General features: G+C 47.7%; 1 protein-coding gene across 1 annotated transcript in view; it reads left to right on the top strand.

Moving 5' to 3' along the window:
- Positions 1-14,263, top strand: part of ZC3H3 (zinc finger CCCH-type containing 3) — a 39,760-nt gene extending 25,497 nt beyond the window's left edge. Inside the window, exons 7-9 of the mRNA XM_010709341.3 lie at positions 953-1,161; positions 12,033-12,113; positions 12,210-14,263. Coding sequence (XP_010707643.1) covers positions 953-1,161; positions 12,033-12,113; positions 12,210-12,241 — 322 coding nt within the window. The 3' untranslated portion in view covers positions 12,242-14,263. The remainder of the gene's footprint in view (positions 1-952; positions 1,162-12,032; positions 12,114-12,209) is intronic.
- Positions 14,264-15,919: the final 1,656 nt, after the last annotated feature.

Here is a 15,919-nt window from a genome sequence, read left to right as displayed (position 1 = left end):
GGAGTTCTGGCAGAGACCAAGTGTTGGTTAATTGTGGCAGCAACTATGAGTGTGTAGCATCTCTCCAAACCTTTTAGAGGTCGGGGTGTTGGTTATTTGTTGTGCTTCAGGCTACCCCAAGCTTCATCCTGTGCTATCACTGCCAAGAGGATCATAGAATCATAGAACTGTTAAGGTTTTAAAAGACCACTAAGAATGTCAAGCCCAACTGTTGCCCCATCCCCACCATGACTACTAGCCATATCTCTCAGTGCCACATCTCCATGCTTCTTGAGCACCTCCAGGGACCTTTACCACCTCCCTGGGCAGCCTGTGCCAGTGTGTTACCACTCATTTTGAGAAGAAATTTCTCCTAATATCTAACCTGAGTTGACTTCCTCCATCCTCTGCCACAAGTTTTACCCTTTGAATTGAAATGCTTTAAGTGTCATGAAAATTAAAGCCAAACTTAAATTGGACTCTAAGCTCTGAAAATTTCTCTAAAAGTCTTGGTTAGAAGGAGAAGAAAACACCAGCTTGGGGTTCTTTGCCACTCTGCTGCCATCATCCCCATCCCAGCCCTACCTTGTATGGTAGCAGACGGGCCAAGCACTCAGCAGGCTCTCTGGGTGACAGAAGAGCCTTGAAATGATACCGAGCTCACATCCCCCATGTGAATGAGGTGCAAAATAGCTCCTTGCTCTTTTTAGGTGCCCTATGGGCAGCTCGCAGTGCTCGAAAGCTGCTCAGGGGGTTGTTTTCCTTTCTTAGCACCGTCATCAGAGATATCAAACGAGCTGAACTGTCATGTTATCTGTGCTCGCCAGAAATCAGAGACAAGGATCAGCCTGGGATGAATCCCAGAGATCCTCCACGTGCTCTTCTGCTGCTCCACTCCAAGTACTTCAGCAGTGCCAGGAGGGGATTGTTTTATTTTCCATTATTAATTTTTTTGTGTGTGTTCCTCCTCTAGGAATGATCCAGTTCAACTCTCTCCTGATGGGGAAGTGCCCGGACCTTCCAGCATGGAGGAAGATGTGAAGTTTTGGAAGGAAGTGGACACCTCTCGAAGCAGCTGTCTGCAGAAGCTGCCATCCTTCATCTCCCTCCAGTCCTCGACCTCTCCAGGTGATAAGAAGTACAAAGTGGAGAGGGATGAGGATGAACCAATGGATGAGCCAGGTAGGAAGTACTTGGACTGGGTTTGCTCTGGGCTGCGTTAAATCACCACCGAGGAAAGTTTTTCCCCACAGTTGTCCATGTGTTTTTGTGGGATGAATCTCCAGTCCTCTAAGTGCTGGCTCCAACAGCAGCTTAGTCAGAAGGTAGGGGACTTTGGGGTGCTTTGGGGAGATCCAGGTATGTCCACAGGTGATTGAGATGCAGTGCAGGGCAAAGCCAAACCTAATATCCTCATGCCTTGGAGCTGCTCCATTGGGAACATAGTTGGTCATTTCTCAGTCTGTCTTCGGAGCACCTCCCCTACGAAGACAGACTGTGCTTGTTCAGCCTAGAGAAAAGAAGGCTACCGTTGCAGCCTTTCAGTACCTAAAGGGAGCCTATAAACAAGAAGGGAATCAACTCTTTGAGAGCATAGATAACTGCAGGACAAGGGGAAATGATTTTAAGTTGAGGGAAGGAAGATTTATGTTGGATGTCAGGGAAAAGTTCTTTACAAAGAGAGTGGTAAGTTCTGGAACAGGCTACCCAGAGAGGTTGTGGATGTCCCGTCCCTGAAGGTGTTCAAGGCCAGATTGGAAGGAGGCCTGGACAGCCTGGTCTAGTATTAAATGGGGAGGCTGGTGGCCCTAGGATGTGGCAGGGGTTTGGAGATTCATGATCCTTGAGGTCCCTTCCAACCCTGGCCATTCTGTGATTCTGTGATTTCCAACTCTGGACATTTTGGCTGAACGTTGCTTTGTTTTGCACTGTGTCCTCTCCATGAAAGGGATGTGCAAGAGTTGCATCTCCTGAACACCATCTCAGAGAGCAGAGTGGGCTCAAAAATTAAAACATTTTGTAGCAGTAAGTTGTCATTTCAGCTTGAGGTGAGATCAGAGAGAATTTGATAGGAAAACAGAACAGCTTCAAAGATGACCTGTAATTTTTTTTGTCCAGCTGTGGACAAGGGCATGGAGGTGAGGAGCTGATGTTTGGACTAGATGACCTTAGTGATCTTTTCCAACCTAAATGATTCTGTGATTCTGGAACAGGGTAAGTCTATTGGGTTGGAGAGCTCTGTCTCATTCTCTGGCAATGGAGAGGTGGGATGAAATTCATACAATGTGGCTTACTGTGAAGGGAAGGGCTAGAAAAAACATCTGAACTTCTCTCCCTGTCCTTGATCTCCTGCATCCTCCAACCCAGGAGCAGGATCCTCCTGGGACAAGGGTTGAATTCAGCACCAGGGCATTTGCACTTTCCTCTGTAAGTGGAGGCTGATTTGTTCAGCAGCCAAGTGCAAACCCCTCTTCAAGCCAAGGAGGTCTGAGATGCCTCAACACTGTCAGGAAGAAAATTCCCAGGCTTAGCAACATATTCCTGAAGTCATAGGCAAGCAGGGATGACTGCTCAGCTGTGTGCTGCAGTGGGTACATGGCCTTTCAGCAGGGAAAAGAAAGCAAGGAAGGAATCATAGATATCTGTAAAATAATCTGATGACAAAGCAGTTTCCTTTCCAAAGACCTGCAGGGGTTGTGTATGATTGGTCTGGGGTGGGTGTGAGGGTCATAGAATTATAGAGTCATAGAATATCCCGAGTTTGAAGGAATCCATGAAGATCATAGAATAGAATTACAGAATCATTAAGGTTGGAAAAGACCATTAAAATTATCAAGTTCAACCATCAACGCACCCTCACCCTACCCACTAAAAGATCATTGAGTCCAGTTCCTGTCTCCACAGAAGACCACCCCAAAATCAGACCATGTGTCTGAAAGCATTGTCCAGATGCTTCTTGAACTCTGGCAATCTCAGTGCCATGACCACTTCCCTGGGAAATCTGTTCAGTGCCCAACCATCCACTTGGTGAAGAACATTCTTCTGATATGCAACCTGACCTTCCCCATGGCACCTGCTGGCTACTCAGATTTGCCCATTCCTTTCACTGAGATGCATTCAATGATTTAAGATTCATCCCAACACACAAAAAAGGGTCCCAGGGGCACAATAATAGCCATAGCCTGATGGGAGGAAAGGAGCCTTGGCAACTGAGAGACTGTCATCCTGATCATCCCAAGAGGATGCTGATATTGTGAAAGGACCTAAATGATTAACAGTGCCCACATCACCTCTAAAGCCAGTACTATATCTTAAAGTACTGTATGTAATGGTCAGGATTGGTCCTTGAGAAGCTCTGGGTAGGTGGTATCTAGTAGTTGCAACCTGTTGACACAAGCTGCCCAGGGAGGTGGTGGGGTCTGGGGAGGGTTGTACCTGGAGATGTTCAAAAACTGTGGAGATGTGGCACTGAGAGACATGGTTATTGGGCATGGTGGAGATGGGATGGGGTTGGATTTGGGTGTCTTGGAGGTCTCTTAATGAATCTATGATTCTACTGTAGGGAATCTGCTTTATCAGGAGGGTTGGACTAGATATTCTCTAGATGTCCCTTCCAACCCTTACAATTTTGTGATTCTGTGATTTTATCTGGGATGCTGTTTTGGGATCTGTGCTAACCCCACCACATCTATCCAGAGAGGCCTGTACTGAGGAGCACAGTGATAATTTTCACTTTCTGTGTGCACACCCTGATGGTGACATACAAATTGGTGGGATGGTAAATAAGGAGGAGGACAGGTTATTATTACAGAGTGATCTGAATTGCTTGGTTAAATAGTCACAATTTGAGAAAATGTGCTTTTAATTCTGACAAGTACAGGAGGAAGGGAGAAAAGTGCTATGTGGAAAGGAAGTGGCTGGAGTGAGTGCTTGGAGATGACTTTTAGGGACCAACCTGGGCGACAGGCTTAGTGTGAGCTTGCAGGGTCTTGGTGTGTGTCTGCAGACTTGGGATATGTAAAAATGGGACTGGAAAGGAGAGACATGGTTTGCTGTCCTCACATGGGAATCAACCTGCAGATGGAAACCCTGGTGGTTGGGATGAGCACTTGGTGCACTCCCATCCCATTTGCTGTGTTTTGTTCTCTGCTTGGGAGGGTTGAGCCAGAGGGTGCACAAGCATTCTACCCCCTCTGATAGATGCATGCAGGTAATGGGCACTTCCATATTTCACCTTCCAGTTAAAATAGCTTATGCTGGAGCCTAACCGGCCTCCCCGCGCTAATTGTAAGCAAGCGCACCAATGCAAACCATTCCAATCGAGTGCTAATTTAATTAGAAAGCACCCATTTTAGTTAATTTGTTCGAGAAGATCACTGAAAACTCCTGGAGAGAACAGATGTTCCCCTCTCCCCCGATGAACATTCAGGGGTTTGTAAATGGCTCCACTCAGCCTTGTTTAGGAGAGAAAAGAGGATTTTATAGCTGCAAACGACCCTTTCTGTAAACATTTTACAGCTCTCTGCACGTTTGAGTGACGATAAACCCCTAGCAACTCGGCGGGCTGCAAATTTGCGACCATACGGCTATCATTTTATTGTCATATTTCACGGTCGTAACGTTAATGGAAGATGCTCGCTACAGTCTTTTTTAACGGCTCCGCTGAGCACGCTCAAACACTTTTGCTTTGGAGGAATTCATTGAGGTGCAGCACTTCTATTTTTGTTTACAGCTTTCACTTCTGGAGGAATAACTTTGAAAACGCAAATCCCCCTTGGCTACCCTCCCAAACCCCAATACGTGCTGTGTTTCCTGCTTTGCCATGACCATGGAGCTGCATGGGATGGCAACCCCATGATGTTGGACCCAGACATCTCCTCTTCTGCTGCTCCTAGCCCTTTACATGATCGTGATTGGTTCCCCTCACATCAAGAACCCGAATGGGATGCCATGTGGAGGGTCCCACGGTTCTTCACCACCTGCAGCGTCCCCTTCAGCATTCCTTCCATCATAAGATCTTTGGTCCAAAACTCTTTATTTTGGCAGCTGGATGAGGCAGATGCCAAAACAACCCTTTGGATTGAGTGGCAGAAGATGCCCTGAAGCCTTCTAGAAAGCATCTGCTTTCTAGATGTAGATGATGGAGGAGTTGGATGGAAAGGGTAGATCCAAGGATAACGGGAGCCAGCACTACAGTTTGTTCCTCTTGTTAGGACCTGGGAAAAAATATTATGGGTAAAATACAGGGAACTGGGTTTTTTTTGGTATTGTCACAAGCATCTCCTTGACCTTCAGCCCCAGCCATCTTGGTGGCCTCCACTGGACTTGCTCCAATGTGTTTGTTAATCTCTTCTTCAGTGAGAAAACCCCAATTCTCCCCTTAACATCCTGGTTACCTTCAGGAGGTGTCTGAGCTGCCTTGGACTTCTCTGAGTATCTGAGTCCTGGCTGGTCATGTATATGGTGGAACAGAGATCTTGGCCCTCCTGGTGGGATCATTGCCTGTTTTTGGAAAGAATCTTGGTGAAGGCCACGGTGAAGTCACTGCACCTGTAACTGATTCACCTCTGTGACCTCTTCATTAGGTGGGATCACCTCTTGAAATGGACTGCTTCCTACAACCTGACTTAGGGAAGCTCCTCTATAGAGTCATCAAGATTGGAAAAGACCTCTAAGATCATCAAATCCAACCGTCAACCCCTCACTACTGTGCCCACTCATAGCATCATTAAGGTTGGAAACGACCTCCAAGATCGTCAAGTCCAACCATGCACTGGCTCACAGTCTTGCCAATTCCTGCTCGTGTTCTGTATATCCCTCCTCCAAACTCCTTACATTAGCAGAACCCCATTTCTTAGTAGGACTGGGTCCTGGTGGGTCTCCCCAGCTGCTGGTGCTGTAGAAGCTCTTTGGTGGTCCTCCTAACTTCTGAGGAACTCTCCTGAAGGTCATGCTTGCTGCATCATCCAAAGGGTGACAATAGCTCATGACTTTTTGCTGTACCCCTGCTTGCTCCATGTCTCATAGGCACCCACGTAGGGGTAAGAAGCTCAAGCTGTGGGGCCAAATCAGTGGATCTGGCTGAGGACTGTGTTCCTTAGGATTATTCCTTAGGAAATAAATTTGATTTTCTCATTGTAAAATGGCCAGTTTAATTGAAACTTTCAGTGAACCTGGTGAGTGCTGTGACTTTTTCTGATGGGCTCTCCATCTAAATTGGAACCCTCTGTCTCATCCCGCATCTGAAAATACTTATTATGATTTCCCAGCCTGGACCCAACTGCCTGCGTGTTTCCAGTTCTCCAGGAAAGTGGTAGAGTCACCATCCCTGGAGATTTTCAAGGAAAGGGTGAATGTGGCACTGAGGGACATGGTTTAGTGGGATGGTGGTATTGGGCTGATGGTTTAACTTGATGGTCTTAGTGGTCTTTGCAACATTTACAATTCTGTGATTTTACAGCCCTGTCATTTCCTCCGGAGTTATTTAATGACCTGAAAACCAGAGATGGAAGAGCCCTTTGAGATGATGAAATCCCATTCCTTCAACCCACCAGTAGAAGACAGATGTAAAATTTACCATATTGGTTGTATCCAAGTCATCATTGACTCCCAAACCATAAAGCATCGCTGTGGTGCCCATGTCCTAATGTTACTCCTCTCCCACTTTTGTGGCTCATGGTTTGCAAGCTTCGCATTTCACAGCTGGAATTCCCTTTGGGTAGGGGAGGTTTGGGGAATGAGATGTAGCAGGGCTGGAAAAGCTCGTAGGGTTTCACCTCTTGGAGCAACAGCAACACAGGAAGTCGGGTTGGGTTGCCTTTCTCATGACTGGTATTCTCTTCTCCAAAAAGAAAAAATTAAAGAGAAATGATACATCCCTGTGCAGATGTCCTGCTGCAGGTGATGGGCACTGCCCATCAAAGCACTGGAGGCTTTTTTCCAACTAGATAGAGCTTCTCCTAACATCTCAGCCTTGAAGCCTTTCTTGAGGAGCACAAGTTTTTGATGGAATAGCACCGGGGTGAGTTTTTGGTGAAGTTCTTCTCACTGGATGGATTTAGTGTAGTTCTCAGGCTGCAGGGTTAAGTGCAGGGGTAGTTTCCACCCTATGGCATCATATGTATTCATTATCTCCATCTGTGTGTATCTCAAGCGCAATGATTTATTCCTTCCTGCATACCTCCACTGCAGAAATGGCATGGGAAATTGCTCTGTACATCACACACAGGCTAGGAGGCAGCCTTGGTGTTGTCCAGGATCAAACCTCCTTGTGATCAGCATGACAGATGAGGTGGCTGGGGAGCAGGTAGAAGATGTTTTTCCTGGCTGGATGAAAAAATGAATGTGGGATTTGGGTGAGAAAAGCAGAAATTTCTCCCTCCAGATTGTGCATCAACTGGGAAGTGCTTGGTACTCTGAGCATTCTCTTTGCTACCCATTGTATTAATAATTGGAATGTTGTCAAAGTACTGCTCTTCTGCTAATTGCAGCTGTCTCATTTGCCAAAGGGGAGCTCCTAGGGGGTTATTTTTGGGCCCTATACAGAGCCTGACTGGGTGCAGCAAAGGACAAGTCCCTCATGCTGGGAGAGAGATGGAGACAAAATGTACCATTGCACTCAGGTTTGGCTGGGAGAGTGGAAATGCATCCTTCTCACAACCAGCTTTCTCTCTGGCAAGGCTTTTTATACTTTGGTGGAGGAATTTGGAAAGCTGTTAGCGAGCTTTCTCAATGCTATTCGTCTTCCCTGCATCCCATCGCTTCACGATTGGGCATCCTCTACTCATGGAGCTGAGCTGTCATGTGATCCCCAGCAGATGCAGAATGTTTTTGGCTGCTGTTCCTTTCCCAGTCTGGTTCCGTGCCCCATCTCCCAACCTCAGAAATGCAGTAGAAAGTCGTTTTTCAACACTCAGCCATCAGCAAAAAGGGGATCTGGGGACAGGGACCAGAGCCACCTCCTTTTGTCCCCCATCCAGGGGACTTCCCTATTGGCAATGTCCCTTTAAATCCCTTTAAATCCCTTCTCCTCCTTATCTCAGCATCTGGTTGAAGCAAATTTTGTTTAACTTGGGTGCAGCTGGAGCCTCTTGGCGAGGATGTGTCTGGGGTAAGCCTGGTTTTATTGAAAAATATAATGGTGCCACCTGAAGTGTGATTTACTGCCGTGTCCACTCCTCGGACTTGATAATATATTTCTATTAGATTTCCTTCTTTCACTCCCTTCTCCCAGCGAAGAGTGGCAAGTTTCTCCATCTGCCTGACACCTTCTTAGGCTTAGGCAAAATAAATGTTGATTTTCATCAAAAGGAAGAATGCTGGAAGTCCTAATTCTCCGACGAGGCTGACAAGCTCAGCAAAAGCAACTCGGCTCTGCGTGCCGGGCTCATGATCCAGCCCTGCTCTTCTCTTTGGAAGCAGTTCAATCATCGTAATGAAAAAGGGGCTTCTTATCCCTGCTTTCGCTAACTAGAAATTATATACCTGGTTCCTGGAAGATGGATTGCGTCGCTCCTGAAATGCAAGGGGGGTGGGAGAGAGTGAAGGCGCACAAGATGCGACCCAAGATTGATCACGCCATTTGCAGAATCTACCATGCACAAAAGCAGAAAATGTAGTTCTATCTGCCAGCATGGGGCCGACTTCTTGATGAGGTCCCCCCATCCTTTGCAGGAGCAGCATTAAGACCATCTCCATCCAAGAGTCAAAGTGGGAAACTGAGCTTTGCCTGCACTGGGTTGCTCGTTCACAGTGTGCTTTGGTTTTATTTCATTAGCACTCATCTTTACACCCCTGCTGCAATTTCTTGTAGAATCATTAAGGTTGGAAAAAAACACCAAGAATCATCAAGACCAATTATCAGCCCATCCCCACCATGCCCACTTATAGAATCATAGAATCATAAAGGTTGGATAAAACCATCAAGATCGTCAAGTCCAACCCCAACCCACCCCTGCCATGCCCACCACACTATGTCACTCAATGCGGCATCTTCATCATTTTGAAAGAATGTGTTTAAAATCAGAGCTTTGCTCTGTGCAGAAGTCAGAAAGTTAATTGTGGTAGATTTAAAAATTAGCTTCTTTTCTGTTCTGTTGGCTGTTCTGTGGGTTTGTTTTCCTTCCTCAAGAATAAATCTATATTTCTCCTTTTGTAACAATATTTGCTTTGAATTGCAAAGCGTGGTTTTCATGCTGCTGTGCCACTGTTAGCTAATGAAGTTTCTTCGGCTCCATTGAGGGAATTGAACCATTTCTGGCATTCCCATCAGATCAAGGATGCAGTCCTCGTGGGGCAGCAACAGGGAAATGCTGATTTTCTTTCTATAAGAGAGAAGAGGACAGATTCTTTAGCAGGATCTGTTGTGATAGGACAAGGGGAAATGGTTTCAAACTAAAAAAAGAGGAGATTTAGATTGGATATAAGGAAGTTATATAAGCACTGGAACAGGTTGCCCAGAGAGGTGGTGGAAGCCCTGTTCCTGGAGGCATTTAGGATCATCAGGCTCTGAGCAGCCTGATCTAGCTGTAGGTGTCCCTGTCCATTGTAAAGGAGTTGGATTAGATGATCTTTAAGAACCCCTTCCAACTCAAAGGATTCTATGATTCCCCCATTTGGTGTTGATGGGCAACAGCATTGCACCTCTTCTGCTACACCCAATGGTAATACCATGCTGCACAGCCCAAATTGCTGGGATGGTGGAAAACTGAATCATAGAATCATACTGTATCCCAGATTGGAAGGGACCCATAAGGATCATTGAGTCTAACTCCAACTGGGAGAGTCCTGAGAAGCTCAGAGGGTTTGAGCTGCTCATGCCACCATTCCTCAAAGCCATATTAGCCTGCATCACAGGTGACTAATAGCTGAGGCCATTGTGGCTGCTGTGCAGCCTTCTGATGTATGGGTGTTATATTAAGGGTGGAAAGGTGCTAAATGAGCCCTCTTTGTTTTACATAAATTAGCTCCAAAGCTATGTATCACTGCCACGGCACTGTAGACTCTGAGCAAGTTTGTTTACCCAAGTTTAGAAGAGAAGAACAGCTCACAGACATGACCTGCTGCTTCCCTGGCTCCTGGAGGACAATGTGTTCATGGACTTCCCAGAGCCAGATTTGGTTTGGGGATGCTGGTTTTGCATCTTCTGAAAAGAGGTGCTTTGGATGGCTGAAAAGATGGACTGGGGTCAAACCAGAAACCAGTCACGTAGTACTTGCAACCAGAACGTCCGGATAGGGTTTGGAATGGATTGTTTCTGCTTTCTCCATTATGTTCTCCTCCTGTAGTCCCAAATGAGAAGGGATTTCTCCAAGTAGGTCTTATTGCTCAGCAAGCTGTGGAGAACCTCCTTTTCCCTTCCGTGTTCATCTCAGTGTCTTGTCCTCTCTCAAGTTAGCCACCATGCTTCTGCCTCCCTGTAGGAAAGTTCTTGCCCAGCAGGTAGAACCCCATAGCCACCTCCCCAAGGAGAAAATAGAACATGAGAAACTCTGCGGAAAGGTACATTCTACTGCCATCAAAACAGAGGAGGACTTCATGCTGTCCACCATAGTCATGGGGTGTGCATGGGATTGTCCTACAAAAGGGTCATCTCCAAAAGTTTCAGCTTTATAGGAGTATATGGGACTCTCTTTAAGGCGTGCTGGGCGTACTGAGGCATGGTTTGTTTTCCTCCGTTCCTATCCCTTGTTGCTGCTTTGCTTCCAGCTGTCTCTCTCATACGGTAGACACCCAAAAAAATGTTTGTTCACCTGTTCACCAAGGGAGTGCAGGATGGAAAATGGTGAGGAGGTTCTAGGGAGACTCAAAACCCAGAGCTCTGGAATCAAAGCAGCAGCTGGAAACCGACAGCAGAAAGTCCCTGCTCAAACCAAAGCTGAGCTTGTTAATGGTATAAATACCCAGAAGAGATATTGCTTTCTACATATCTCCACATTCACTTTCCAAAACAACACTCCAGAGCACCCAGGGATACTCAGGGGTGGCTGAGTATCCCTCTCAAATCCCTGCATAAGAGCATCCTCCAGCCCTGCGTGCTGGGACCCAGCTAGATGGCAGCAGCACTCTCCAGAGCTCCAGAGCTATTCTCATCTCTGCACTCACACAGAACTGAATCCCCAAACCCCCTCCTGACTTCACGGGCAGAGGTGATTTATCACCAGGCTTGTCATCACGGGGTCGTGAAACCCATCAGCTATGCAGTCCCAAATCCCCAGGCAGGTTTTTTTGGTTATCATTTTTCCCTCTTGCTACCTCATCATCGCCGTTTAGTGACTCGGATGGCTGCGGGTGCCTCCGAGCACATTTGAGTCACGGGTCCCTTTCCCCCAGCTTGTCCCATTTCAGGAGGTTGGACCTGGAAGATCTTGAAGGTCCCATGCAGTCAAATCCTCTCTATGTCTCCAGGGTGATAGGAACGTCCCCAAAGCTTTTCACCGGAGTGCCAAGAGTGAGTTAACCTCTTGCTTGCTGGTGCTCTGCTCTTTGCCCCAGAGCAGTCTGTGACCTTCCACCTTGTGCTGCAGCTTAAAGATTCAACTGCTTTATGTTTTGACCATAATTTTGAGAGCTTACAACAAATTCAGTTCATTGTAATGTAGCGAGAATCATAGGTGCCTTCCTTCCATGCTACTTGCTGGGGGCTGAAGATACTCAATGGGGATTTGGGGAACCAGTCAGCTCCATCCTGGCCAGCCCAAAGGGTGACATCTGGGTTAGCAGGGAGACACATCCCCAGAGACAGGGACACCAGTCCACAATGTGGGGGGACGTGTGTCCTCAATAGCAGCTGGCAGGGCAGTGGTGGAGCATCACCCAACCCCAAGCTGCAAAAAGCCCTGCTCGCAACAGAGCCCATTTTAGATGAGGTCTCAATTTTGGGGCTCTCCTTCAAGGAAGAGCAGTTCCCGTGGGAAAGTCGTACAATCATAGAATCATTAAGGTTGGAAAGACCAATATGATCATCTAGTCCAATCATCAACCCATGGGCAGTTGGGCAGAGAGGGTAGGAACCTTGATGACATTCTCCTCTTTTTGTCCCTTTCTCCTTCCAGGTGGCACCAAATGGAAAAGAACCTCAATGTGGGTGACCTTACAGGACTCAGAAAGCACCACTCTGGAGGAGGGTAGTAGAGGTGAGACCTTTTCCCATGCCATCTTCCAGAGGTGGAACACAAAGCCTTAGAGGCACCCTGGGACACGTTCCACCTTTTTGTTTTCCTCCTTTTCAGGCAAACAGCTGCAAATCAAGCCCAGGCTGTGACCGTTGTCCCTGTGGCAGCTGACCAGCTCAGGAAACACTGAGCCAGGCATTGCCTGGCACCTACCTCAGGACACCGTGCTGGGACATGGCACCTTTCTTTTTGTTTTTCTGGGATATTATTTTACCAGAGAGCCTGGCAGTGGCATGGAGGAGCGTTCCCTCAGCCCAGCCCCTCAGGGAGGTGGTTTTGTTGAAGTATTTTAAGTTTGGGAATAAATTCTGGTTTAAGTTGGCTTATTTAAGGCTCCTGGGGAGGATGAAGAGTGGAGATGTCCAACCAGCCAGGCGCATGGACACTGCTTGGATGTAGGATACAAGCACCCTACCAAGCATCCTTGGTCATATGCCTGCATCCAGACCCCTTGCTCTATTTGGGATGAGGTACCTGGTGATCTCAAGTCATAATGGTAGGGTATAGCATGACACAAAATTCCCACGTAGGTTGGAGTTTCCATGCCAAAAGCCAGCCTGCATCCTGCTCCATCCCTTATTTTCAGGAGCAGCACTGAGTTCAGACCGTTGCTATGTGTCCCAGTGGGGTTTTGCTCTCTTGGAGATCCAAACTAGCTTTTTTTCGTGGTCTTTGGACCCCTATGAATCCAGATGGGAGCCAAAGCAGCTCCCAGCCTGGTAGGAAATAACAACAACGGTGTAACTGCTCAGCGTGGCACAACCTCAATGCTCAACTGCTGTCCCTCATGCATTATTAATCTGATATCTCACAGCATCCTACTTCCTAGGGGGATGTCTGTTCATCCTGACCCTTGATGCTCCCCTGCACCAGCCCTGATCCGCGTGACAAGTTGTGCCAATCTCTGGTCTTGGTTTACCTCCTCCTGTAGAGCAACGAGCTGATAAAAGATGGATCATGGCTCTGATTGCTGCCGTTGTGCAGATGGATGGAGGCACTGATGATTGTTGATAGTGCTCAGTGTGTTGGCCAGGTTTTGGTTTTCCTGCTCCATGATTTAAAGGCGTGTGGGGAGCCCTCTGCCAAGCAGATTTCTGCTAGCTCTGCAGCTTTTGAAATGCTGCCGTGATTTTTGCATCCATGGATTCAATTTTCAGAGTGGTTTTGGGTGGTGGATGCCGTTCCCTGACACGGAGGACAGGTCAACCCTTGCCAAGAGGTGTCAGGAGGCTTGATTTGCTCATCTGTGTCCTTAAATAGCAAGATTTGCCTATCTGATAGGCAGTACCTTAGGACAAACTTTATTTTGAGAGCCCTGTGGGGAAAAGGCAGCAGCATTATACAATTTAGGACTGCATGCCCCATAGGGGCAGTGCCACAGTTCTACATGCACGTGCCAATCTTTGCACTGCAAACGCATTTTGCTTGGTCCCGATGCTCGTGGCATCACCCCACTCATCCCACTGGAGTTTGGATGAACCCATGAGCCCCCACCTCTGGCATTTCCAACAAGAAGGCAGCAGGGGTGCCAGCTCTGTTGTCTCCAGAGAGCAGGCACCCAGGTGTGCTTGGCCATGGGATGGGTGACAATGTCACCGTGTCGCCGCAGGCTCAGGTGTACAACAGCTCCAATAAAGCTGATGGCTGCATTTTCACACCCAGCACATCCCCCAGAAGAGCTGTGTGTGTGAGCACCCCGTAGAGGGTGGGGGCACAGACTGGAAGGCTCCCCCCTGCCCAGCTCATAAAGGGAGGGAGTGATGGGATTTATGGTAGGCAGAGCCCCCGGGTCGTGTTTCACCCCAACACATGGCTCGGGTGACTTGGGGCATGGCAGGCCACCACAGGCACCGTGTCATCGATGCTTGTCACCTCTTGAAGAAGGGCAGAGAAATTAGAGTGGGGGACCCTATTGCTCCACCCTTCTTCTGCTTTCTGCACCGATTTGGGGTTTCGTGTGACCGTCTTTATGGGAAAATTCAACCAAGCATTGTGTATGGAGTTCCTTGTTTGTTTTTTTTTTAATAAAGTTGTTGTCGTCCCCGTTGTTACTAAATGTCTTTTATTAATTTGTGCATTTTTGTATTTAAATAAAAGAGTTTCTGCCTGGAGCTTTGCTCATCTTTCAGCATTATGACTCTACCAGAGTCATGCAGTGAGTGGGAAATGGGCACAAATGTCCCACATTGTTCCCTTGAGGGAGCTGAACACGAAAACCCAAATCTTCCAACTTCTGGGTTTTTATGTAATATCCCCAACCCAATCTGAAAATTCAGATATTTGGAGAAATTTCTTCTCAGATCATGCATTGGAACAGGCTGCCCGTGGAGGTGGTGGAGTAACGATCCCTGGAAGTGTGCAAAAAACATGGTTTCCTCATCAAAAACCTGAATTCACCAATAATGATGAATGGCAAGGTCCCCAGGGATGGCCATTGCAAGATGACAGTGGCCAGGAGCATTGGCCAAGCACTCGGTAGTGGGCACAGCAGAGTTTTATCCATGCCTCTTGGATGCTGCCTTAGGGTGAGAAAGCATTGCATGAGCTCGGCCCTATGGGACAGCAGAAGGAGGAGGGAGGAGGGATACGGGGCAGTGTTTCTGGAGGGCACCGTAAACATTTCCTGGAAAACCCTCAGGCACGATCCAGGGCTGCTGGCACAGCTCTTGGTCCCCTGCCGGGGAAGCAGGTGCCAGGGCAGCATCGCCCTCGAGCTGCCCATCATCACTGTGGCTGTCCCCAGCCCTCCTCCCCCTGTCCTGTCCCATGTCTTCACACAATTTTAACCTTACCAGGATTATTTTTGACCCTTCCCTTGGGTCAGATCTGTTCTGTGGTGGCCGAGGGATGGTCACCAGGATGGTGCCATCATTTTTGGGTTGCACATCCCCTCTGTACCCCCACTTCTGCACTCTGCCAAATCCAACAGCAATTTGGGGAAACTGAGGCAGCACTGATATGGGATCTTGGTGCCCATCCATACTCCAAGGGTTAAAGGGCCACGGGAGCTAAAAGCAAAGGGTGACGCGATCCTGCTGCCATCCTGTGCCCTCCAACCTGGTTATGTCACTCGACCGCCTGCGAGTAAACTTAGATGACCAACGTGACGTGGTGGGGAGGGAAGGGATGGGGCTAAAAATACCGAGCGACGGCCCCGCTTGGATCCTGGCCTGATCCTAATCCCTCCGTGGCTCCTGTCCATTGCTGGTGATTCCAATTGGGTACCCCAAGGATGCTCATGGGAGGTGGCACCCGCTGGGCTGTGGCATCCCAATGACACCACATTACAGGTTGTGGAGTTGTTGCAAATTCTGTTTTCAATTTTGGGGGCATTTTTCCCTTTTTCCATGTTGCTCCAGGTGGTTTTCAAGCTGGAAGAGCACAAGAAAACATGGTTAAAACACCCCACAAGATGCGTTTTTATTATTGCACGACATTGTAAAACCATCCATTGCCTTTCTTCTCCTTCCCCACCTTTATATCACCTCCATCCCATGGCCCCTGTGCATTGCAGCCCGTAATATCATCATTTGGCTTTAGAAGTATTTATAGATAACTGGATATATTGGTAGATATTGGGGATATTGATAATGCATGGAGAAAAATGAGTGGTCCTTGGTTTTGTTTGGGATGCAGCAGGTTTTCTTTGCTTTGCCTCCTCAAAAAACAAACAAACCCTTTTGCATTAATTCAGCCCTGCCTGTGAGCAGGAAAATGGGAAAAACAGTGTCCCCATCCCCAAATCCTCACACTGGAGTCTCTGCCAG

Source organism: Meleagris gallopavo, chromosome 3, assembly GCF_000146605.3.
Source record: "Meleagris gallopavo isolate NT-WF06-2002-E0010 breed Aviagen turkey brand Nicholas breeding stock chromosome 3, Turkey_5.1, whole genome shotgun sequence".
Lineage (NCBI taxonomy): Eukaryota > Metazoa > Chordata > Aves > Galliformes > Phasianidae > Meleagris > Meleagris gallopavo.
The sequence above is the reverse complement of the archived record's forward strand: the minus strand, read 5'-3'. Positions and strand labels throughout refer to the sequence as shown.